We start from the raw sequence: 27,520 nt of genomic DNA on the forward strand, positions 1-27,520 counted from the left end.
TGCTGCTCCAAAACTGATTTAATGCACAGATACACATATCCACATCCAGACACGGTGATCATGGGGTACCAAGCAGCTATTGAAATGTTGTCAGTTGCAGCGGCCCCCATGATCGTAAACTTTGAACCTTTAAATCACAAGATATTGGCACATGTAGTCTTGAGATAGTGAAATATATAAGCTGAGGTGCCCTCTATGGACGCAATTTCACAAAATCTGGTGTACAACTAAAGAATGTAGTAGCTGCTGAATTCTGATTGGCCGTTGACATTTTGTTGAGTAAGCAGATGTGGTCAAGTGTAAACATACCAAATTGCTTCAGTAGTTCTTCAGAAACAGAAATGCGTCAATAAAAGGGCCCCTATCAGTAGTGGTGGTCATAAATAATGTTTTTTTTGTTGATTTGAGTCAAAAATGTTACACTGTAGAGACAAAAGCACCTTTACACCTACAGGAACTTTTATGAAATCCCATCCAGATCCCAGCATTTGTGATGTTGGATGAGAAGACCTGACACCTCCATTAATTCATCCCATAGGTGCTTGATGGGGTTGAGGTCAGGGCTCTGTGTGGGCCAGTCAAGTTCTTATACACCAAACTCACACCAATCATGTGTCTTTGTGGACCTTGCTTTGTGCATCCTATGACAGTACCCCACTTGAATTAACTGAGCTCTTCAGAACAACCCGTTTTTTCACAAATGTGAATTGTGAATGCAGATTGCATGACTAGGTGCTTAACACACCTGTGGCAATGGGTCTGAACGAAACATATGAATTCAGTGATGAAGACGTTTTAAGTGTCCCAATACTTTTGTATACATAGTGTATGACAAATGATACAGCACACACACAAAAATTAAAGCTCTTCTTCAGATCAACCTTTCTGCAATTTCCACATAAGATTGCAAAAGAGTATCACACAGAGATCCCTCTCCACTTTCACCTGTTTATTCTGCCTGAGGATTCGGCAATGCAAGGTGCATTCACATGTCAGGCTACAAAGCACATGGGGAGAATCAGTCTGCATGTTTTTGTGGCAAATGATTTGGCAACTTCTTACCTATAAGTCCTTCCGTTTAAAAACCAGACTGCCAAAAATGTCTCAGGTGTGCCTGCATGACAGAAATTGCTACATGACTCTTTCAGATTTCTTTGATTTATGATTTTGTGGTATTTCCAGGACTAACTGGGTGGGATTAAAACCAGTATGTCCCGCAGCAGCATGAATATACTTCATTACAACTTTTTGTGCTGATGAATCAGCAGTCTTAATTTGTCTATAAAAATAAGAAGAATATGGCAAAACACTGATGCAGTTACGTCATGAAAAGATGTGCAAATAACAAAAACTGTCATTACATTACCATTTACAAAACTGTAAAAACAAACAACAAAAAAATCCCCAAAAGGCACAGCATTCTAGACACTCCAGTGATGTGGTCTTTGGCTCTATGGTCAGAACATCTACTCATTCACTAGAAAATGCACTATATAGGGAATATCTTTGTGTTTTTTAATCACTATAGTGCAGTGAATGAGTGGATGATGCGAACACAGGGCAGGAGAATTTGATTTGGTCTGTGTGAGGTAATATCATTCAATGTCATTCTTCCTCTTCCTGCTCCGGCAGGTTGCCCGGGCAAGGCTCCATGGTGACGGCGATGCCCATTCCACTCCGTCCAACAGGCATGTCTGTTATGTATGTCCATTCATTGCTCTCCGGGCAATAGCACTCCACACTGGACAAGAAGCCAGCTTGGTTAAATCCGCCTGATAAACATTAAAACTAACACTGGTCAGAATATTTCAAGTGTAAGAGGCAATTCAGATTAACAGATATAGTTATATACAACCCGAATTGCGAAAAAGTTGGGGCTATTTGTAAAATATCTATGCAACAGGACACTAATTTCGCACTACAGTGCCACATGACAAAATTCCAATAAAATATATATTTTGCTTAAACGTACCATGGTGGCAATATTTCAAACATTAACCAATGACATCCAAAAAGCCAGGCAATCAGAAACTGTTAGATATTGCTTAATTTCTTATAGCAGCGCAACTACTGTTAGCCCTTATGGTTTCCCCACCTCTGTGCACCCTCAATTTGCGCTTCAATGGAAATGAGTCTCGACCAATGACTCCTACCCTTTTGGTGGTTAGGCCTATAGGTTATAACAGGCTTATATCTGTATTTCAAACAAACACATTTATTATAAAAAAAAAAATATTTAGCTACTGAACAATTTTCTGACAACCATACAATATAATTAAACTATGATAATCAATGAATCAGGCACTTCAATAAACATACAGTATGCCCAACTAGGCTAAATTATTATTGTTATTATGTTCAACTAATGTCATAGATATGCAAAAGTTTCTTGTATTTACTCTGTTGATAAAATGTGCTATATAAATGAATGACCTCCCTGCCTGTGTGCTCTTCTTACCTAGTGCAAATATCCGGCCCTGGTAGACGGTGACGCCGTGGGCACTGCGGCAGTGTTTCATGGATGCCACGGGCTCCCACACGTCCTTCACTATGTTGTAGCGCTCCACGCTGCTCAGCTGCGTCCGCCCGTCGTAGCCCCCAATTGCATACAGGTAGGAGTCCATACACACCAGACCTAAAAGAGGGGCATGCTTAAAACCTTGACGTCTAATAAGGGTGAAGCACTTTACACAAGCAGAGATTGTTTCTTTAGAGGTTCTATTTATTACATCAGTGGAGAAGGCTCTCTGCTTTGAATTCTTTTTAATTTCTTAATTTGCTTGAATTTGTTTTAGTCCTTGTTTTTGACTGTCCATAAAACTATTCATGTCTTTTAAATGACTAGTTATGAAGTTTTTTCTGAACTGACAAACATGTAAAACAAAGAGATAGTTCTAAATACCTCAATGTGTTTGTAACCTCCCTCAGAGTCCAAATGACTTTGTAGGCTACCTGTCAAACCTGTCTCGCCAAATTTAATTTCCTTATTGTTAAAAAAAACAACCGATGTCTCTACAAGCTTTTGTTTTGATCGCTCAAGAAAAAGATTATTATACATTATTAAACCATTTTCAACAACAGTTAATGTTTTGGACAGTCGACATTAAGTTTGAAAAGTTTGTTTAAAACAACCAAATTCTCTCCAAACTTTTAGAGCTTGAAATAAGCAAGATAACTCTTTCTTAAACATGAGACAAATCATTTAAAATACTTGAGACTCAGTTACAGTTAAATTATTTGAGACTTCACATTTAGATGTTCCCTACAGGCCCAGGCTTGAACCCATGAACTTGCAGCGCCCCGGACTGGGAGGCATGCGTATCAGCACATCTGGGCGGGAGGGAGGATTACTCATTACACAGCAACTGTACCCACTGGCTTCCACTACAGAGACGCTACAATCATGAGTCACACTCACCCAACCCGCTGCGCATCGAGTGCATGGGGGACACTTGTTGCCAGGTGTTGGTGTCGGGGTGGTAGCGCTCCACAGTGTTCCAGCGGTTCACTCCGTCAAACCCCCCCACCACGTACAGAGCCGCCCCACAGGTGGCCACGCCAGCTCCCAGCCGCGCCGCGGACATGGGGGCCACAAACGTCCAGCGGTTGGTCTCAGGGTCATACCTGTTACAATGAGACAATGCGCACAATCAACTGCCTGGTATTGTACACTTTAAAAGCCTCCTGAAAAATGCGGTCACTCATCAAAAGACAGTCAAGAGTTCACATAATATTAGATACTGTATTTATCATCATCATTTTCATCATCAGCAGCAGCATTTATCATCATCATTACCATCTTCATCATCACCATCATCATTATATCACCATCATCATCATCATCATCTTATCATATCATATCATATCTTGTCAAGCATAGAAAGTTGTTCTGTCGTCTAAAATTGTCTTTTTAAGGCAACCCCCACTAGATGATAATTCCTCCACTCATTTGAATAAAGGCCTCTCTGTTCCTTGGAATAAGCCTCCATTACACAATCTCATGGCGCCCTTGGATTTACACAGACTTGTATTTAATGCTGCACTGAACAGAGGCCCTAAACTCAAGGCAACTGACCATAATGGAGCTAATTACTACACTAATTAGCTCCATTACTACAGCATCCAGTCTATAGGAGGAGTCAGGTAAGGACTTATTCTGATGCGTAATGGTAAATGTAGTGGGCAGATCTGCATGCCAAATTGGCAGTGGTAGCCCACTTAACAGGTTTAAAGTGTTAGCCTGAGTTTATATCTGAGTCAATAGCTTCAATCACTTTGTCAGTCACCATCAGGAAATATAGCTACCTCGTTTCATCTGTCAGCCACATGTGTGGTAACCACGATAATACGCGTACATAAACCTCCCGCCCAACTCCTTAAGAGACGTGCTAGTGACAGACACTAATAGCACCCATGGGGTGTAGCGTCCTTGAGATTGAGATAGATAGATAGATAGATAGATACTTTATTGAGACCTTGAATCTCCCCTTGGGGATATCTATCTATCTATCTATCTATTTATCTATCTATCTCAATCTGAGATGCTGCAAGGTTTTGTGTTCGAACCCAGGCAGGTGCAAGGCTGAGCTGCGCGTCAACAACATGCGGTATATGCATTCTTGAGATGGCTGATTATAAGATAGATTGTCTGTCAATTTAAGTGACTGATCTGTGAAAAAAAATAAAAAAATTACTAATAAAAACATTTATTACACTGTTGATTAGAGCTATACGCTATTACTAATGTTCGACTGCAACTTGTCTTGTTACAGTTTTTCTCAGTCGCTTTGGTGCTTTTTTCACATCACTATTAACATTTGCACAGCAGTTCATTTCAGTGCATTTCTCAAAACAATTAGTGCAAACTGCAAAACCTAGTAGATAACCTGCAAAAGCACGTCACTTGCTCAAAATGGAAAGTCCATACCTCAAAAGCAAGTATTTATGTCAAGGAAACTGCCAGTGTCATCAAAATGAGAAGTCTTGACACCATCGTTTATGAACAAGATAGTCAAATGGCTTTGTCATGTTTTCATTATGACAGTTAATGCTCTCAGTGTTTTCCCATGCAAAAAAAGGTCAGAACTCGGGGACAGTACCTGAAAATGCTCAATACACTATACAGTACTTGTACAGCCATTTGAAAACTACAGTAAAGTTGCTGTAGTTAGGGTAGTAAGTGAGTACAAGACACTGAATATGTAGGTTTCATATTTTTACTGTATATGCTCTTTGCAATTCTACAGCATTGTGACAGAATTTGATAACTAGTTCACCAATTTTGTATGTAATGACTCAAGCAATGAAATTAAGACTATTAGTTTTATTGGGAACGACTATTCAGCATCCATAAGTATAGTTCATTTTGACTGACATGACAAAGCAACTGATACATGTTCAAAAGCATTTGCAATTTGTTCAGAGGAAGGAGAAATTGCTACTATGATGTGCACAAATTACTAAATGTGGAGGTTGAACTAATAGTTATGAGAATTTTCATTCTGATCTAAGAAAAGCACCAAAGTGACGGAGAAAAACGGTATAATCGGTTTTACATGAGTAGTTTGAGGTTATTTTGATAGCTGTTTCACACACTTAATCATAATAATCATAATCAATCATAATCATGATTATTTTGGTCAATATTGATATCTATATTGGCAGCCATACCTGCCAAATGAACACGGCCTTGACATTTATTGCACTACCTTGGCACGGTGGTTTGTTCTCCTATTAAACATTAAGACGAATGTAGCACATACTTATTTGTTCCATTGTCCTAAAATCATGCACTTCTAACACCCTGGGACTAGATGTAGACTTTTGTAGAATATTGCTGAATCCCTCTCACATCCTAATCTAAAATCTGTTTTTATCCTTTCATGTTTTGGGAATCTTGTCATAAGTGCTATCCTGAGGCCAAACTAGGAGTAACCATTCCACTGAGACATAATCTACCTTTATTCTTACCTCCTACAAACAACCACCGAGACTAATACATTAAAACTCTTCATAACCATACCATACACACAGCCTACATTCCCATACAGATTAGTGTTTCCCTTTGAACTGTCCACCGAGCAGTTAAAGCATTCTTTACAGGATTCAAATTCCTAAGTAGTGTCTGACCTTCACTGCTTTCAGCTTGTTCAGAGACCCAGGCTGTTTTGAACACATGCCATGAATCTTGCAATTACGAAGGAAGCCTGTGCTGTGTCTACATGCTGTATCCACTGAGCTGCGCAAAACACTATCCAGACACCTTACTGGTGAAAAGAGAGAGAATCTTAAATCTTAAATATACTCCATAAGAAAAGTGTTATGAAAGCACCGAGCCACTGGTGTCACGGTCGCTGGCAGGAGAAAAACAATAGCAGCATAATTCACCTTCCAGTGCTCACCCTCCCCGACAGAATTATGAGTTCAACTGAGGGGAAAAAACAACTTTTTTTTCTCTCTCTCTCTCTCTCTCTCTCTCTCTCTCTCTCTTTTCTTCCAGGAACACCCTGACTCTGACAGCGAGGAGAATAATGCCTGCCTGTGGGTTGTGAAACTAGCCTCGGGCATGTGAGTCAAGTGTGCCTTGTCGTGCCACGCAACGGCAGGGGAAACCCATCCTATCTTCACTCTGACCCCTTCCGAGAGTGCCCAAGTCAAAACACTCTCCAGGAGTGATGACAGATGTCACGGTCTCACCTCACACCTTATCTTTCACTGGCTACATCCACGCCATCAAGGCCAGCCAAAGAAAGAGAGAAATTGTGTTCTACCATATGGAGAACTAAGTGAGATTTGTGTTATGAAGAGGACTCTCTCTCTGTCTCTAAATCTGATCTGACCTGATCTAAACTCCATAGGAAAACAGTGGGGTGAGTCAAAGAGGAGAATGCACAAGTGTGGATCTAGGAATCTGGACGATCTGGGAAGATTTTGTAAAGCCAAACGGTCTTAAGGATTTGTATTATACAACTTTATGGAGTGTCATAGGAGAATATTACAAGGTGTGTTATTGGCAAAGGGAGGCTTAAGAAGGTATTACAAGCAGCGGTGCCAATAATTGTGAGCAACATGTTTTTGTTAAAAAATATTTATTTCTTTATGAGATTTTCCTTTTTCTCAAAATAAATTTGCTTCCCTTCAAGGTTGGATTTTTCCTCATTTTTTTCATTGTGAGATTACAATAAATCACCAACAGATTGTTTTTTATACCGGTTTTTAGTCAACTTTAGCAGAGGTGCCAATAATTCTGGAGGGTAATATATATATATATATATATATATATATATATATATAATTTCAATACAATAGTGCAGATTGACAGGAAATTAGCAGGAAAGAGAGACAGGGCTGGATCGGGAAATGATCACTAGTTTAAACTGAACTTCAGAAAGGGCAGGGGGGCTAAGTAAGTGCATGTTTTTTGTATATATATCATTTTGTTATTTCAATAGAATAGTGAAGATTGACAGGAAATGGACGGGAAAGAACGACAGGGCTGGATAGGGAAATTGTCACTGGTTTAAAGGGACACCAGGCAAGCCTGATGCTTTTTCTCGACGAAACTCCCCCTCGCTCGGTCTGAAGCTCTTATCCTTTTCTTTGCATCTTCCGTCAGGGGTTTTCGCTGCATCTTCGCTGGCTCTGCCATTATACACACGTTTGAACAATCGCTAGCGTTTCGTTAGCCTTAGAAATAAGGAGACTTTAAGAGGTTATCTTCGGTATAACCTCTTAAACAGCATATTCTTCAAATGTCACTGATGCCTTTGGAGACAATGAATAAACAAGAGAAGACTCATCCTTTGTCTGGAGGAGAAATAAGAGTTTCCAGAATGTTGACAAGCTTCGACTTCTGACCCATGTGGAGTTTTCCGGAATCTCTCAATGATACAGGGAAAGACTGGTTTTCATGCTTAAAGAATTTGCTTCTTACGGTCACCTGTACCTGAGTCTGACTCTTGGCGAAAGAAGTCAGTGTTGTTCTTTTTAATTGGTTTGTAGAAGGAAGCTTAATCACCCAAACCATTGAAAAAGTCTTTGAAAGAAACCTTACCTTTCTCAAGATGAGGGCCAACAAGCTCAGCGGCACTAGGGTGTGCAATGGCTTTTGACTCTAGCGTGATAAGATCTCTGGACTCCTCCTAAAAAGGGTTGCCCAGGTCCTTCATCACACCAAACAACTTCTGGACCTTGTATGTGAAGGATTTCCGACACTGGTTAGTCTGGTTCATGGTGTCGGGTATCTTCACTAGCTACTTTGGCCTGAGATGCAGACTCATACTGAGAAACCAAATAACTAAACTCTGGTCCAGATACCATCCATCGCATTAGGGCTGATGTGTTCTCAGTTATTCCAATGGCACTACCATCACTTTTGACAATTGCATTGGCCTGTTCATGGGCTTGGTCAAAAGCCAATCCGGAAAACTCTTGTGGACCACAAAGTTCCCTTGCTGAAATTCATTGGCCAACTGGATGTGTTTGTTGTAAAGAGACCATGTCTCTAAGGTGTATGGAAAGCAATCTAACATAGTTGACATTATTGTTTGCAAAGAAGAAGGGGATGAGTGCAGACAATGTTTGACAATACAAAGCGAAGTTTGCTCCTCTGAAAGACCTGATCAAAGAGAACATCACCAATTGCATTTACATCACAAGCTCCCAGAATTGAAACTGTGGACTCTTCATCTGCCTCTTCTCACACCAGTCTTCCCAACTTAAAGAAGTATGGCCTTAATTGATATTCGAGAGAGAGAATAAATTAGCCTGGAAAATCCAGACCCTGATAATCTAGAAAGATTAAGGGTCTGGCAAAGAACAATGTAATGGCCCAACTCGAGGGGCGGCAACAAGCATGCATTTAAAAATCTCACTGCACGCAATTGGATAACACTAGACCATGTTTACTCTGAATGATTTCGGACTTCGACGCAATCAGATAACACTACGACCAATGTGTACTGTCCTCCAACGTTGCAGCGCTGTCTTCAGTTTAGCTGGTTCTCAGAATGTTGGGGTAAAAGTAACGTGCATCATTGCTCTTTGCCAGAGTCTCTCACAGAGACAATTCCATTGTGCTCTCGCGAGGACTCTGGATTTCCAGGGTAAGAATAAATGATATTTAAGAGAGAAAGAGGATCAACAATATTTGAGAGTGAGCTTCGATAAACGATTTTCGAGTGCAGTCCAACTATTTCTGGCTGCCATCTTGGAAGCTAGCCTTGAAATAGATTTCTTTCTCTGCACCATTTATTTTGCCATGTTAAAATACATACAAATTGATGCCAAGATCATGTAAATACGCCCAGCCATTAAAGTTCTACAGCAAAAACGTTTTTCTTACATTTGATGTGGCGGCCATCTTGAAAAATGGCCGTCATGTTGGATTTTCAGGTGGCTAATATGCTTTCCTTAAAAAGTAGGTTCTAGTGATTATTTATGCCAATTTTGGTGCTTGTATCACAAAGTGAACGATTGTCCTGGAATATGGACCTGCCTCACTATAAGCACAGTAATCCTGCAGAGGAGTTGCTGCTTACATCTCGTGACAGTGCATCTTCAGCTGTGCTTCATATGCGCCTTTCGCTATAGACCAAGTTTTTCTTGGTCAGTGGCGTAATGCTTTTTAGATGGTGTAAAATAGCTATTTTTAGATAATGCGTCAGACCACACCTTATGTCATGAATCAGGGGCACCTGCAGGAATTAATGCTATGGTACGCACTCCCATCAACCCCCCCGCAAAAAAAAAAATCACGCGTGGATAATATTTGTCCGTTTCCCGGTTTTAGCCCCGTGCATTGGTCAGCAAAAAAGTAGCCTACATAGCATGACAACATGCAACGTATACAATGACCTATTCATTTGGACAACTTGATACAGCCCTATACAGTTATAAAGTTACCTTTAGTTTTGTTCTAGCGTACCGTGACGTCTGGCTTTAAACAGCTGTAGCCTAATGCAGTTGCCTACCTCGTTCTTGCCCATCTGGAATAACTCCTCTAGCTTTGCTGCCTCCATACTTTCTGTTTTCGTTGTTTAAATTTGTGATATGCATGATGAGTATTGAGTTAGTGAATTAGCTCAACATTGTGTGCTGATAACCATATATAGATAGCCGAGTAAAATAAAACAACAAGTAGCATTGTTGCGTGCCTGCGTGCGTATTCTGTCTCCTGCTCAAACAAAATGTGTGCACGTTAATTTTGATAACGTGTTCACTAAGTTACGTAATAGAAAATTGTAAATAGCCTGATGGTATGCAGCTAATGGGATACTGTGCATAGTTGGGAAGGTATGGTGGGCCAATTTGGTGTGAATACACATTGCACACACACAAGGAAAATTTTCTCTCATTGTTGAGTAGCCTGATGGTACGCACAGTGCGTACGGACGTACACCTGCAGGCGCGCCTGTCATGAATTGCCACACCCCTGGGTGCATTGTTTAATGAAGCACATGGCGAAGTGAAGCACATGGCGAAAAATTCAAGATAGAAATAAATTTTGCGTTGTGATAAGAATACGCTTTGCGCTGCGTTTTATATCGCCAAGAAAGAGGCCAGTAAGGTTTAAGTTTTCTGTGTTATGATAAAGGCACGAGTGAGTGCAATAATGTTCCTGTGTGTGCTATGTGGGAGTGTGCCTCTCACATAGCACAGTGCAGGACCAGAGAAGGTAGAAGCGGAGCGTTGGGGGCACTGAATCAGTGCACAGCGCGGGTAGAAAGTCAAGATGCAAGGTGTTTGGATGATTATCATGTCTGATCTCAACAATACAGAATGCCTCTGTGTGCGGTTTGCTTGCAGAAAATGATTCCAAGGATTTTGCAACAACACGTCAACCCACACAACGGGTGGCTCAAAACAACGTAAAAAATTATGTGCACTAAAATTACTCTGAATAATCCAGGCTACTTTGGACTGCCTTTAGACTTTGAATAAACAAACGACAATTCCGCCCACAAGGTCCCAAATTGAAATGAGTGATAATGGTCCTGAATTTAAGGACGTTTGAAGTTTCAGAATGCCACACATGAAAAGCATGACCAGTACAGACAACGAGTGGCAGACAGAGCGTGATGTGACTTTTACAGGCTACCAGAGACTGTTTTTGAGTCACATCGTTGCTAATTTCATATGATGATGCATCATTCCACAAAATGGTTTGTTTGTTTCTCTATCAAGTTATTCAACTGGCTAAACATTAATCCCTTACATGTATCGGATCATCACTTTATCAGATTCTCTGTGCATCTCCTGGATAACCCAGCAGCTCCTTCTCCGACAATTTTGTTCCGGCATAATCTCAGAAGCCTCTCAAGCGACCATTTTGCAACATTAGTAACATCTGCTTTACCTACTCCTAGCTCATTCTTGGCACTTGAGGTTAATGACGCTACAGAGACTCTCTGCTCTACACTGGCATCTTGTCTGAATGCAGCATGTCCTCTTTCCTCAAGACCTACTCGTTCTAAACCTCGTCATCCATGGCTGACGAACTGTATAGTCTCAGTACAAAAGGAACTTATAGCTGCTGAGAGGAAATGACGTAAATCCAGAGATGGAAATGATCTTAGTAACTACCAGTCTTTGCCGTCATCCTTTTCATCCACTGTTACACTTGCAAAAAAGGCATTCTATCAAAGCAAGATTGAGAGCGCCACTGACAGTAGAAAACTTTTTTCTACTTTCAAATCTCTTCTCAATCCTCCACCACCACCATCAACTACTTCACTGTCAGCAGATGACTTTGCAACATTTTTCACTGAAAAAGTTGCTAAAATAAGTGCTCAGTTTGATGCTCCTATAAGGAGGGCTTTGCCTTGTGTTAGTATAACAGCATCATGGGACTCTTTCTCTCCTCTTGATGAGGAAGCAGTCTCTCAATTGCTTCAGTGAAGTCGTCCAACAACATGCCCATTAGATCCTGTCCCGTCCACTCTTCTACAGTCTATCTCACCCGCTGTTCTACCAGCAATCACACATGTATTTAATGCTTCACTCAGTTCTGGAATAGTTCCTTATTCTTTTAAACAGGCTAGGGTTACACCTCTGCTAAAGAAAAGTACACTTAGGGCCAATCTCAATTCTCTGTTTTACCCCTTCCCCTTCCCCTATCCCTTCATCTTACCCCTAGCCCTTGTCCCTCGAAACCGAGTGGCAAGACATAGGGGTGAAGAATATTCCCCTTGGAAATGAGATAGGCTACCACTAGCCAACCATAAGGGAGAGCTAAACTAGATCGGCAACTAGATCCCAACTAGATCGGCATGAAACTTGGGCGTTGTAATTGATGACCGACTTAACTTCTCTGAGCATATAGCTTCTATTGCAAAATCATGTCGGTTTATGCTTTACAACATTAGGAAGATCAGACCTTATCTGACATAAATTTAGATATTTTACATCATCCCATTGATCAAATGGTAGAGGCTCTCAATCATGAATTAGGCGCTATGCTTGATAGAGTGGCACCCTTAAAGACTAAAAAAAGGCCCTGTAGCAAACTGACACCTTGGATGAACGAAAATATCCATGATCTAAAAAGATCATGTAGAAAAGCTGAGAGAACATGGAGAAAAACTAAGTTACAGGTTCACCGTGCCATTCTAAAAGAAAAAATAGCAAATTATAATAGAGCTATTCGGAATGAGAGAAGGAACCACTTCTCTAAGGTAATTGCTGAAAACAGTGGAAACTCTAGGGTGTTGTTCTCTACCATTGATAGGCTATTGCATCAAACACCTTTTGATACACTCAGTCAGGCATCCTCTCTAAGATGCGAAGAATTTGCAGACTTCTTCGAAAACAAAGTAATTTCTATAAGGGAGGCTATTGGTAATACAAGTAATATGTTTGATAGTACACCCAAAAACAGCCCCCCAAAATTAAGGTCCTTTAGCACTATTACTCAATCTGAGCTTGGTAAAATTATAACTCAAACCGGCTCCTCAACATGTGTTTTAGATCCAATCCCTACTAGATTCCTCAAAAAACTATATGATAGCTTAGCTCCCTTTATTCTCAAGGTAATAAATACCTCATTAGAAACAGGTATATTTCCAACTGCTTTTAAAACCGCTGTTGTGAAACCTTTACTTAAAAAGTCAAATCTTGACCATACCAATCTGAGCAACTACAGGCCTATATCAAATCTACCGTTCCTGAGCAAAGTACTTGAAAAAGTTGTTTGTAATCAGTTAAATACCTTCCTCAACGAAAACAGTATCCTTGAAAAATTCCAATCAGGTTTTAGATCAAATCACAGCACAGAAACGGCTCTAGTAAAAATAGTCAATGATCTCAGACAGGCTACTGACTCAAACAAAGCCTCAATCCTTATTCTTCTGGATTTGAGTGCGGCATTTGACACCATTGATCATAGCATCCTAATTCACCGCCTTGCGAAGTGGGTGGGTCTCTCTGATAATGCTCTAAACTGGTTTCAAACCTACATTACTGGCAGAGATTTTTATATCAGTCTAGGAGATCATGTATCTGAAAAACATGACTTGCCTTTTGGTGTGGCCCAGGGGAGCTGCCTTGGTCCCCTGCTATTTTCCCTATATATGCTTCCATTGGGAAATGTCATAAGTCAGCATAATGTAAACTTTCATAGCTACGCAGATGATACCCAATTGTATATTTCTGTGGAGCCAACTAACCCAGATGGCCTTTGCTCCCTCACTGCATGCCTAACCTCCATTAATCAGTGGATGAGCAAAAATTTTCTGAAACTAAATGATGACAAAACAGAGGTACTTTTGGTGGGACCAAAACTAAAGCGAGATATTGTTCTTAGTAATCTGGGGAACTTGGCACACCAGGTCAAACCAAAAGTAACAAGCCTCGGTGTCATCTTAGATGCAGAGTTAAGTTTTAAGCCCCATATCAGTAAAGTTACTCAAACAGCCTATTTCCACTTGAGAAACATTGCCAAAGTGCGGCCCTTTTTAACTCAACAAGATGCAGAAAAACTAATTCACGCCTTTATCACTAGCAGGTTAGACTACTGCAATGCACTTTTCACTGGTCTTCCCAAAAAACATCTAAAGAAATTGGCACTCATACAGAACTCTGCGGCTAGACTTTTAACTAAGACTAAGAAGAGAGAACACATCACCCCTGTGTTGGCTGAACTGCACTGGCTCCCTATTTCCTATAGAATTGATTTTAAGGTTATGTTAATTACTTACAAAGCTCTGAATGGCACAGCACCTTCATATATCTCTGAGCTTTTAATATCTTATCAACCACAAAGGAAACTTAGATCATCCAATTCTAATCTTTTAATCGTACCCAAAGTGCTCCACAAACAAAGTGGAGAAGCTGCTTTTATCCATTATGCCCCCAAACTATGGAACACCCTGCCTCTGTACATCAAGCAGGCGAGTTCAGTAAATATTTTTAAAAAAGATCTGAAAACATACCTGTACAGGAAAGCTTTTAGTTAACTCGTCTTATCCTGTAGACTACTTTTTCAGATTATTCTACATCTGCTGCTATTGGAGGGCGCAGCCAGCCAGAAGCAGATGGGCTCCCCCTATTAAGTCAGGTTCTGCTCAAGGTTTCTTCCTGGAATATGGGAGTTTTTCCTTGCCACAGTTGCCATATGGCGTGCTTGTGGGGGGTAAGAGGGTTAAGGCTGCCAGTCTTATGACATGTCATTTTCTATATTTTTGATATGTTGCTGAGTGGATCATAAACGGCCCCAGCAATGAAGAAATGTGATTGATAATGACTGACTGACTATTATTTTGTTACATGCTTCAAATGTAAAGCACTTTGAGCTGCATTCTGTGTATGAAAGGTGCTATACAAATAAAGCTTATTATTATTATATTATTATTATAAGATTCCACACAACTTCTTGTTCAGACCATGGTCATCTCTAAGCTGGACTATTGTAATTCACTATTAGCTGGCTTACCCGCTTGTGTAACAAGATCATTACAGCTGATTCAGAATGCTGGAGCACGCCTGGTCTTCAATCAGCCAAAGAGGACACATGTAACTCCTCTCCTAGTTACTCTCCATTGGCTCCCTATAGTAGCCAGAATTAAATTTAAATCTCTCACTTTGGCCTATAGGACACTAACTGGATCTGCTCCTAGTTATTTTAATTCAATAATCAAGCCTTACATCCCCAACCGCCCACTGCGGTCTTCTGGTGAGCGTCTGTTGTGTCGACCAGTCATGAAAACTGGGTCTAATTCCAGACTCTTTTCTTCAGTGGTTCCATGTTGGTGGAATGAATTGCCCAGTGCTCTCCGTTCCTGTGGTAGTTTTGGGTCGTTTAAGAGGGGTTTAAAGACATTCCTATTCAACATATAAGTTTAATTTAAGCGCTTATGTGTTATGGTTTGTATAATGTTGTTTTATTTCAATTGGGCTGTTAATTAATTTGACATTATTGTTTATTATTGATATTCTCCTTAATGTAGTCTTAGCATGTCATTGTTTTTATATTATTGATTGAATGGACATTATTGTTTTATTATTGCCTTTCCCCTTTTTTTCCATTGCTTTTTATTAGGCTATTGATTGAATTGATATTACTATTATAACTATTCTCCTTATTATATTTGACCTACATTCTAATCTGTTCCCTGTTCAATTTTAAATATTATTATGTTGTTTGTATTTATGTGTCGCTTTGGACAAAGGCGTCTGCTAAATCCATAACCATAACCATAAACAGCCTCAACCTCAAGCCTCAACTCAAAACAGCTGTTAGGCTTATGTTATTTTGATCTGAAAAAATGTCACATGCAGCCATGCTTAAATTCTGCTCACATGTATAATGTATTATAATATAGTAATATTCAGTATTCATTATTGAATGCTTAGCTGGAATGATGTATTCTCTGTCATCCTAAGCAGGCCTATCTGCGGACATGTAATTGGGCTATGGGTTTTCTACTACTAGGAATTTATGTACAATGATTTTCAAATAACTGATTTAAAGGCAGCAACACAGTATGCAATTCAACATAGCTTCTGACCTCTCCACTGTGTTGAGATGCCTGGATCCATGCGAGCCTCCCACGGCGTAGATGCTCCCGTCAATGACCCCGACACCGACCCGATTCCGTGGTGTGTTGAGCGAGGCGTGCTGGCTCCACTGGTTGGTCATGGGGTTGTAACAGCAGAGGATGCCTGACTCATCATTGTTCTGCAGTGACAGGTTCCTGCCACCCACAGTGTAGAGGAGCCCAAACAGCACACAGGTCCCAAGGCCACTGCCCGGTGCTGGCATTTCGGCCAGCCGCAGCCACTTGGTCCGCACCGGGTCGAACGCATCCAGGGAGGCCAGCGACTGCTGCCGGTAGCCGCCGGCCACGTAGATGAGCTGCGTGCCGCGGTGTGGCGCCGGGGGAAGCGGCTTGCGCAGGGACATCTCCTGGAAGATCTTGGAGAGGAAGTCCTTGCAGGAGTTGGCCTTGCTCAGGATGGGGCAGTGCTGGAGCTGGCGCTTGAGGAACTTGGCCGGCAGCGCGTAGATGTGCACGGCCTTGAGCAGCGCGTGGAAGTACTGCGCCCGGTTCTCCACGTCCCAGTGGACCCACTCGATGCAGGCCTCGTACACCTCCACCTCACACAGCACCTTCAGGCTGTCCTGGCTGATCAGCTCCAGCAGCTGACAGTGGCTCAGGCTGAAGAACTCCTCTGCCTTCGTCACCTGCAGGGGTGAGGGGAGGAAGGGGAGGGGTGGCACACACAGCAGAGTAGACAATTGAGGAGAGGGGCTCTCTTCCAGGAAGTGCTGAAGATCATTTCAGTTCTTAGCATAGTAACAGAATGGGGATTACAGTAATTACTGTAATCAATTACTGTAAAAACCATGGATATTTTAGGCTCATTTTGAAAAATTAAGGAACAACTGCCGTAAATGGATCAGTTGTGGGTGAACCTGCCCAATATTATTGCACATACTCTTGCACCTAGAATCTTGCTCCAATTTGAACCTAAGGGCTGATTCATAGTGTAAGCAAGCTAGGTGAATGCATCCAGCTACGCAAGGAGGGTTTGGTGCGTAGTTGCCAAGCAAAATGTGTTTTCTTCAGTACACAAGACACAATCCTCTGGTCAGTGAACTACTTGTCAATGTCTCATTGCTTCCTTATCAACTGGTACAAATTGTAAGAAGCTGTGATGTCAATTCAGGAAGTTCGGAAACATATGACACCAAGGACTGCGTCTCTTAACTACTTTTCAGTTGTTTGCTTATCCAATTCGAGTGTTTGGTGTGTTATCAGCTGCCATTGAATGTTCTAAACTTATCAGTGTCTGGTTGTTTGCTCATTGATTTGTACAAACTTACATGTTCCAGAGAAACGCTTATCTTAGATGCAAGAGGGAGGCATGTCCCTCCTCTTTAGGTTTTTGTCTATGACTTGGTTTAAAATCTATATTCAGTAAATTAGCTGGAAAATGAGCTATGATGTGTATGTCTATCAAGTGACAGCCTTTTGTCAGGGGGCATTAAGTCACAAATGTGTGTTGTACACACATCAATGTCATGTTTTATTGTTTTATGTGTTATTAGTAGATGAGCATGTTAGTTGCGGTTGTTTAGCAACCTAGCCAGAGTATGGATAGGCACACACACGCACACACACACACACACACACACACACACACCCTTACCTCGTTGAAGTGTGTGTTGATGTACTCGCGGCAGTGCTTGTGCAGGTCCATGCAGCCGATCTCCTCAGCAAACCGGGCGATGCCAATGACATTGGACGACTCGAGGTTCTTCACCAGGAAGTTGCAGCAGGCCTTGGCCACGTCCTCCATCTGGTAGCGCATGGCAGCCAAGAGCAAATGCAGCACGCATTTCTCCCCGACGGTGATGCGCGACGTGTAGGCGAAGTCGATGAGCCGGCCCACCACCTGCGGACACACGTCCCTCAGGGTCACCTCGGACGCGTGGCACTCTCTGAAGTTACTAGTGAACATAGCTTTGAAGTACGGGCTGCAGGAGGCCAGTACCAATTTATGCACCTGGAGTGGAGAAATGGTCATGATGTTAGGAAGATACAGATCTGGATTCACAACAGGTAATAAATACCAATTGGTCATTCCACGCCAACTCAGCCACCCATGTACATGACACCTCTCAGATTTTGCTGAAAAGCGGTGAAAATAAGCCTTATGTTACCAAACAAAGGAATCTGAAGTTTCAGGTCAATATCTCAAACGGTTTGCCCATGGCGTCCATTTGAATTTCGGGTGCCACGGCCCTAATTGACATATTGGAATTTCACATTTTATCTTTTGGCATTTTTGGAAGGCCATAGCGTCTGTTCTAATAGTGGTAGAAAGCTGAAAACTGGTGTGGTAGTTCATTGTAGCCCGTACTACAGAATCAACATTCCTTTCTGTTTGGGTGAGAGGTGGGTCACTAAAGTCATAAAAAATGTTGACGGCATGTGTGATTTTTCACTTTTTGGGTGGCTGTAGCACCACGATTAATGATCATATTTATTCTAAACAGGATTATTTGTTATATTTGGGAACTTTGCTCTTGCCAAAATGAATTTGAGGTTTATGGTACCACTGGTGGGGGTTTTATGGGGGTCCAAAAAACCTCTCCGGCAGAGGTGACTTTTTTGGAACCCCATATTTGGACCCCCAAATGACCATGTGGGCACTTCATGATCCTAATGGGATTTATACCAGATAAAGATACATATTTGTTCTTTCTTTTAATTAAATAAAACTTTTGACTATGAAGCTCCATAATATTGATTTTATTCTTCAAAGTGCACCATTTTGAGCATTTTTTTCCGAAGTCTAGAATGTAGATTAGGGAGAATTTAGTGATGATAAAGCATGAAAACAGTGGAAATAACTTAGTATTATGCTAAGTGATGGCAAACAATTACATATTAAGACTAAGGGCTATATTTTGGGTCACCAGCGCATGGCGTACAGTTCGTTTTTCAGTCGCGCGAAGTTGAATTCGGTATTTTGCACCTTTATTTTTTAAGCATTGCGCCCAGGGGTGTGGCAATTAACAACCTGGCATGCATTCGGAGGGTGTCATAATGATCCTACACTTTTAATTTCATGCAGTTTTGACCTTGTCAGCCAGAGATATTGTGATGAAAACACCTAATTTTTTGCTTTTTCATTTTTAACTAGGTGGCGCTATACATAAAATAAGTGGTAATGGGATGGGTTGACATGCCCCCTTAAGACCAACATACATAAAAAAGTGGACCTCCTAGGCCCTACGGTTATCAAGATATTCACAGAAAACTGTCTCCGGCCACCTACAGGCCAGTTGGTGTATAGTAACATAAATTAATTTATTGTGTGGCCCCCCATGAACGGAATTCCACGAAACTTGGCGTGCATACAGAGGGTGTCATAATGATCCTACACTTCCAATTTTGTACAGTTTTGACTTTGTTAGGTCACAGATACCTTCAATTACAACACCTCATTTTTACTTTTTTGTGTTTAACTAGGTGGCGCTATACATGAAATGAGTGGTTATGGAATGGGTTGACATGGCCCCTTGAGATCAACATACAAAAAAAAATGGTCCTCCTAAACCCTACGGTTTTCGAGATATTCACAGAAAACTGTGTCTGCCCTACCCTCCTTTCGGGGGGTCCAGTCCAGCGGGGGGGCTACAGATCAAAACGAAAAACGATGGTTCCATGCTATCCATGTGGGGTTACATGCCCACCAAGTTTTGTGTACCCCGGTCTTTCAGTGTCCCGGGAATCATTGACAGAAATTTGGGCATGCGAAAAAGAAAAAAAAAAAAAAAAAATCTGACTAAACCTATATGACCGCCGCTTCGCTGCGCGGCGGTCATAATAATAGACGAGTGCAAATGCGTGAAGGCTATGCTAGGTTTTAGTAAAGCATGGTTTAAGAATGACTATTCCATACGGTCTCGCTAGCAGCCTCCTTCAAATGCGCCGTTGAATGCCAAAATACCGATGCATTTATTTGACATATCGCGCGTTGCGCCGTTAAAGGGAATGACAGATGTCATTCTCATTGGTTTAAACTGATGTTACGCCCCAAACACATCCATATGACTAATTAAAAGACCTAGGAACACCTTGTTACGCCATGCGCTCCACTTTTGAGAACGAAACCCCTCCCAATGTGAACTGGACATCCTACTAAATTTGAATAGACTTTTGACGAGTGACGATGCACTTTAGAATGTCATGATAGGGCCCTAAGACTTAAAGATTAACCCCTTATCCCCCATGAAAGACACCCGCCATCAAACTTTTAAAGAGCTAAATAACAAGAATGTTAACACTACAAATAGAAGGGAGTTTGTCCTTGCCCCTGTCACTCTTCAAATAAAATGTAATTGAAAATTAAATTGAATATTGTCTTTAACTATTATTCAAGAAGTTGTGGAAGCAGTGACATAATTTTGTCATGGTCCTTTTGGTGAAGTTTGTATTGGCGAGCACTGCGTCCATAGATGTCTGGCACACTGACACAACAAATGATATGTTGGAATGGCACCCAACAGGGGATCTGTCTTTGGTCCGATGGCCATGTGAGGATGTTGTTGACACGCTTCATGAATTTCACAAAAACGTCACCATGTTCATCTGATCGTTCAACAATGTTTCCAATGAACCAGTCATCATCATAGATACAGGCAATGTATTTCCCTGGCTGGAAAATTGAGTTTTGTGGCTGATCTGACTGCGAGTGTTCTGCCTCTGGGTGTTCTGTATCAAAGTGTTCTGAATCCGATTGTTGTCCTGCATCGACATCTGTGAATATTGTATCCTGTGATATTCTTTTCATCCGTATCTTATTCTTGGAAATTGGTATAAAGCAGTAATGCGATTGTGTTCCACTGATCGTTTTGGCCAAGGCGTAACGTCTCTCCAATTCGTACGTTTCCTCATGTTTTTTAATATCTTCTGCACTAACAAAGAAGAATGTAATGTTCTTAATGTTTTCTTTTGCCCATTCAAGCATCTCCATTGGTGTCAGAATATGGTTTGCATCAGTGGCCTGCAGACTTGCTCGTGCTGCAAGTCGCTTGACAGTTCCGCCAATTTCATCACATGGGTTTTTCCCATGCGACGTTGCAAAAAAATGCCATTCCGCAGGGATGTCAAAATCCTGCATGTGATGGCAAAGGTTGGAGAAGTTCTTAAAAATTTTATATTGAGATGCTGCTCCATCGCTAAAATAAATCACTTTTTGCAAATTCGGGATCACCTGTCTAAGATGAGGCAGCAAACGTGAGAGAAAAGAAGTTGTGTCATGCTTGAGGCAGTCCGAAATTACAGACAGGCTGAGACACTGCAATCCCTTTGCATCTTTATAGTAGACAGCGAACGGATGAAGGGTTGCCTGGTTGTTATCCCAGTGATGACCTTGCACCGCATCTTGGACAATAAAATTGTAATTTTCTGCAAAATCCAAGAGAATAATTGCTATATATGATGCAAGGTCATCCTTCAACGATCTAAGAAAAGAAGCTTTTCTTTCATAATAAAATGATGGTGTCGCAAATGATCAAATGCTGAACACACTACTTCTATACATTCCTGGATTGAATTTTGTACAGGCACTAAAGTTGTCCTATCAGTGTGCACCCACTGTTTGTAGGAGACAACATCATCAACATCAAAGTCATTTTGCTGAAATAGGTCATTCAAGTAAGCTTCTAAGCCTTCCTTTCCTGGACATGAATCACAAAGATGGATCATGCAGTCCCTGTCATCTGTACGGCAGACCAATTGCTGTAATAAGTCCTTATAATCTCCTTGAATTGGAATTGCATTGACAAGTAATTTAACGTTTTGATGCAACTCGCATACACAAACAGAATGCATCCCTGAACTGCTCACTGGCAGACACCATTTTGGCCGAAGTTCACAGAACTTAGAGAAACTAATTTTTTCATTTGCATGTTCCTTAAAAGCTAAGTAGAGTTCTCTAAGGTTGACGAGGAGAAGCCTCTTTTGCATTTGAACTTTTTCTCCATTCACCTTTATGGATACAAAATCCTTTTTCCCAGGGCACATCCTTGAATAGTCATCAGATTGATAAAAGTTAAGAACATGGTTAACCAGTTCTTTTGAAAGCTCATGGCCCTTTCTCACTTGGGCTTCCGATAGGATTCCTTTTTCCTCCCTCATTTTTTTAGCTTGTGCAGCCACCCACCTGGTGACACCAAATTCCTCTGCAGCCCGGCGACAAGTAACAAGTAACAAGTTTTGTTCTTTCTCGTCGGGTAGCAGTCGCACATTTTTCTTTAATCAGCAATTTGAGTGTCTCCCATTCTTTACATCTATCACACTCCTTGGTTTCTGATTCAGATAAACTTGAGATGGGTACATCCAACACAAGTGCAACTTTAGCTTTTGCAGCTGAGTGAATGTCTTGCAATTTAGGTTTTCCGTGTCCAATTCGCCTCTCTACAGCTACAGGTTTTACAGGAGAACAACCTAGAGTCAAACAACTTGAATCCAGGGCTTTCTGGTTCATGACCTTGCATTCAAATTCCTCATCCTTTGTGATTGATGTTGTTGGTTCATTAGCCTCCATCTTCTGCAACAACATGTTATTGCAGTTGTTGCAAATCTTCTGCCCAGGCTTTGCTTTTTAGCTTGTCGCCTTGGCTTCATCTACTACCCTAAGGTTATCTGAAAGACCGAAAGGTATTGATAAGTCTTTGGAAATACAATCAATCCAATAACACCAAGAGGGCCTGAAAAAATACCATTGTTCAACATGAAACAGGCAAATGACGAGAAGGAATCTGCATATTTTAAAAAGTAAGTACTTACTTTTGCGTAATGTTTTGTGCTGGTGATATGGGTCACAGCAAGCTTTCTGCAAACTTTCATACCTGGTCAGGAAAGCCTTTTCATGGTGAAAACATATGGTATCCCCATTTTTAAGTGGAACACCACTTCGCGACTCCAGCAGTCTTTTTGCATCATGAGACAAACTTTCTATAAGCAGAGTCCCTTTTTTTCTGCAATAAGTGCCAACAGTGCATTGATCCGATTCTGCCATCTTCATACACAACTATTCATCTGCACATACAGACTTGGACTGACTTCTTTCAGTCTAGAAGATCTACTAAAAGTCTAAATTGAATCTGTTAATGGCTTGTGGCTTGTAAGTGGCTTGTTTCAAATACAGGTGTGAAAAATGACCAAAACCGCTTGGAGTCTGATTGCTGGAACCACTTAAGGTGGTTTAAGACAAAGCCATTCTGTGGATACAAGTGTCTTAAACCACCTTTGCATGTGTCACAGGCAGGTCTCTTTAATGGGGGATAAGGGGTTAATGTTTAAGTCTTAGTCTTAATATTTAATTGTTTGCCATCACTGAGCATAATACTAAGTTATTTCCACTATTTTCATACTTTATCATCACTAAATTCTCCCTGAACTACATTCCGGACTTTGAAAAAAAATGTCCAAAATGGTGCACTTTGAAGAATAAAATTAATATTATGGAGCTTTATAGTCAAACATTTCATTTAATTAAAAGAAAGAACAAATATGTATCTTTATCTGGTATAAATCTCATTAGGATCATCAAGTGCCCACGTGGTCATTTGGGGGTCCAAATATGGGGTTCCAAAAAAGTCACCTCTGCCGGAGAGGGTTTTTGGACCCCCATAAAACCCCCACCAGTGGTACCATAACCCTCAAATTAATTTTGGCAAGAGCAAAGTTCCCAAATATAACAAATAATCCTGTTTAGAATAAATATGATCATTAATCGTGGTGCTACGGCCACCCAAAAAGTAAAAAAATCACACATGCCGTCAACATTCTTGAAAATCGGATGGAATTTCTGACCACTGAAACTTTTCGTAGAGTTTGGACTAAATCCAATATGGCGGAGGTCCAATATGGTGGAAAGTGATGTAATAGGGGTCATTGAACTTAGGTCGGTCCAGGGATTCCAACGGTGCCTGATATGTGAAAATCGGACGCACCGTTCAATGGTCACATGCGTGAATGCAATCCAGGTTCGACCCATTGGTGGCACTAGAGTGTTGGGTATAGAGTTCTGGAATTTGGTGAGAGTGATCATAAGACAGTGCTGAATCAGTGTGCCAAATTTCATAACTTTAGACCCAGCGGTTCAATTTTCGACCAGATTTTGACCTGTTGGTGGCGCTAGATGGCTGGGTTTAGAGGTCCGTAAATGAGTGTGAGTGGTCAGTGGAGTGTCCCGAAACTTTCTGCCAAAAAATCTGCACTTTTTAGCCAGGCATTCTATGGGCTGCCATAGACTCCAATGGCGGATATGTAATAATAGGAAAAGCTTCGCTGCTTGGCCCCCAATTACGGCCGTGGCACCCGAAATTCAAATGGACGCCACGGGCAAACCGTTTGAGATATTGACCTGACACTTTAGATTCCCTCCTTTGGTAACATAAGGCATATTTTCACTGCTTTTCAGCAAAATCTGAGAGGTACCATGTACATGATACCCCGATTTTGGCTGTTTTCACTTGGAATGACCCCAATGGGATGGCAATGAAATTGGTCTCTGCCAAAACTACAGTATATCTATAAACCTTTCTGGACAAAGGTACTGTAGAACCATCGTGTTCCCATTATAACCTACACCATCACAACACATAGTATTGCTTTAGTTTGTCCAAGCTGTAACACTAAAAACAGTATGGCTCCAGATAGCAAAAGAAGAAAATATGTTATTTTTTATTCTATTAATGTTTATATTTTATTCTGATGAGCAGAAATCACAAAAGCATGAGGAATGTGACCTATTTGGAAATCATAAGAGCATATTTTATTTTCCAACATTATTTCAAAAGTCACCTGTTCGTTTTACAGCACAGGACACCTACCTTGAAATCCACAACTTTATCCTTGTAGGTCACATGAAGAACCAAGTCACATAGCATGTCATGTCTGCGAAACTCATCCATGATCTGCATAGCTCTGGTGGGGTGGCTCTCTATGGTGTAGTCCAGATAACCATGGCCTTTCATAGAGGGTACAGCAATGGCTGAGAAATCCTCATCTTTCGTCGGCCTCTTCTTCCTTGGGCATATCATTCTCAGTGCATACGTGTGTTCTGTGTTTCTTTTTTAAATACTTTAAATGGTTTGAGGAAGAGAAGTGTTTTGCAGTGAACGGCCTCTACCCCCAGCTGAGGGTTAGAGCCTTAAAACGAAGTGCAGATAGAATGAAAGACATGCCTCTCATTGCGGCTCACAAGTCCAGCTAGTCGGGAAGACCCACTGAATCCCTGGTCCATCAGAAAGGCATTCATGACAAACCCCAGTGATTTAAAGAGCACTCATCCTCTGTCTCTGTGGTGGCGGTGGGAGCTGCTCCTCATTTCTTTGTCCCCTGGATTAGGAAGAACTGAGAACTTGAGAGTAGTTTAAGGTGGTTTAAACACGTGTGCCAGCAATGCAGGCACTGGCTTGAATCCACTCCTAACTCTTCAGATGTATCTCCAGATGTATCTCCGCTTTTCCTGAGGAAGAACTATTCCATTGGCACTTCCACGTTTCTCCGTCGGAGTAGAACGTTATCTACAAAAGATTGTGAAACATCAGAGACTGACGACAGAATACCTTTTCTCATACTCAATTACTTCCCTGTGCAAGTCCATATTTCACTTTGTGTCAATCAGTGCTCTTGAGCAGTCTCTGTCTGTCCGTACACTAGAGAGAGCATTTGTTTCGCTGTCAGAAAGTCCTCACCCTCCCACCACCCCTAACCCAGACAGATTTACGGGGCAGCCGTGGCCTACTGGTTAGCTCTTCGGACCTGTAACCGGAGGGTTGCCGGTTCGAACCCTGACCAGTAGGCACGGCTGAAGTGCCCTTGAGCAAGGCACCTAACCCCTCACTGCTCCCCGAGCGCCGCTGTTGATGCAGGCAGCTCACTGCGCCGGGATTAGTGTGTGCTTCACCTCACTGTGTGTATACTGTGTGCTGTGTGTGTTTCACTAATTCACGGTTTGGGATAAATGCAGAGACCAAATTTCCGGGATCAAAAGAGTACTTATACTTATATATATGTGTGGGGGGGAGGAAAGGAGGAAAAGGTGTTACAGACGGTAACATTAATACAATAACAACATTTTAAGGATTGAGAGTGATGTTAACATCTACAGCTGTGAGCGTGCATCCAATAAATTCTTGCTCTTTCACTTCCTCATTGTGACATTGGCAGTAATAAGGTGGTATTTTACAGAACACACACACACACACACAGACACAGAGACACACAGACAGACACACACACACAGCAATCCAACAACAGTTATTTCAGTCATTACACTATATCTGGTTTGGTCATATGTTGCATAACCACAGCTGACCATGGGCCAAGACCCTGTACGATGTTTGTGTTGCATAATGCTAACTTCACTGCCACCCCCACCCCATCCCACTCCATATGCCACGAGCAATGATCACAAGACAGAAAACATCCACTTCCTCTATCAGGGACCCTTTCAATAGGGCCCCTCTGTTCTCATAATGGTGCATTGTTTTAAGCACTCACAAACTTACTTGTTGATCTGGGATTACATGCCACATCCCTTACATAAACATTAACCCAACTCTGAAACTTTCACTATGTATATTATGAGTCAGAAATGAAACTACAGTAGGCCTATGTGTAGCTATTGCTGAGGATAAGGTGCACATAGATATTGAATAAATATTTATGTTAAACTTCACCCCTGCAGCAAATGTCAGGGAAACTGCCGATGAATCCAAATAATTTCAGTTGGCTGCTCAGTTTGCTGACTTTGGTGTGTCATCCTTTCACATGACATGACAATTTCTATCAGTAAACAGAGTAAGCCATTGAATGCTGACAGTAACATTTTCCTAGCGATGAGCCGGGTGGGACAAAGGTTGGTTGACATACAGTCATGAAAAGAGGGCGGTGATGAGCACAAGATGAATCACTCCAAAAGTATTAGCAGCGCTGTGATAGAATACATACTATGCCATTTAAACTCACACGGGGGAGCAAGAAAGAACAAGCCATATCTTTAAAAAGAAAAAAAAATAACTGCACGATTAACTGCATAACATAGCCTAATTCACAAGTAGCCTGCGTGGGACACTGATTCCTGCGATGGGACACTGCATGAAAGTGTCAGTCGCCTAATGATTGTATGTTCGTTTCACTATATTAATACAAAAATAAAACATTCTTATAGCCTACAGAGCAACACACATATCCATGTCAGTTCAGAGGGTTCCCTCTGTAACCTACCCAGTAAAAGATAAGCTACCCTATCTGTCAGATTTAACCCCTTTCATCACTGAGTCCCTTCACCTCACCTGTAGACAGTGGTCTTTCAGTGGAATAGCAGGCACTTCCCTCAGCGGGAATAGTGTAGATCGAAGAAAAGTAAACTGCTCGAGCTGTAGGCTATGTTCCGGCAGAGCAAAATATTCGACTTCCACAAATGTTTTTGTTCTCAATGTACGTTGCGCAGGAGAAGTTAAGGACCCAAAGTGAGGCCGCGTCGCCTTCCG

General features: G+C 41.4%; 1 protein-coding gene across 1 annotated transcript; it reads right to left on the reverse strand.

The window, feature by feature from the left end:
• On the reverse strand, positions 1 to 27,520 carry keap1a (kelch-like ECH-associated protein 1a). The gene is made up of 7 exons (XM_076294449.1): positions 27,323 to 27,520; positions 24,854 to 25,549; positions 17,650 to 18,006; positions 16,005 to 16,681; positions 3,419 to 3,624; positions 2,459 to 2,635; positions 1 to 1,772 (listed from the first exon to the last, which is right to left on the reverse strand). Exons 2-7 carry the CDS (start codon positions 25,061 to 25,063, stop codon positions 1,606 to 1,608), a joined length of 1,794 nt encoding a protein of 597 aa, XP_076150564.1. The 5' UTR covers positions 25,064 to 25,549; positions 27,323 to 27,520; the 3' UTR covers positions 1 to 1,605.

The sequence above is a fragment of the Alosa pseudoharengus genome, unplaced genomic scaffold (genome assembly GCF_046254945.1).
Source record: "Alosa pseudoharengus isolate Yale_2024_CS ecotype anadromous, Long Island Sound unplaced genomic scaffold, YU_APseudo_1.1 YU_APseudo_1.1_scf_2, whole genome shotgun sequence".
In the NCBI taxonomy this organism is placed as follows: domain Eukaryota; kingdom Metazoa; phylum Chordata; class Actinopteri; order Clupeiformes; family Clupeidae; genus Alosa; species Alosa pseudoharengus.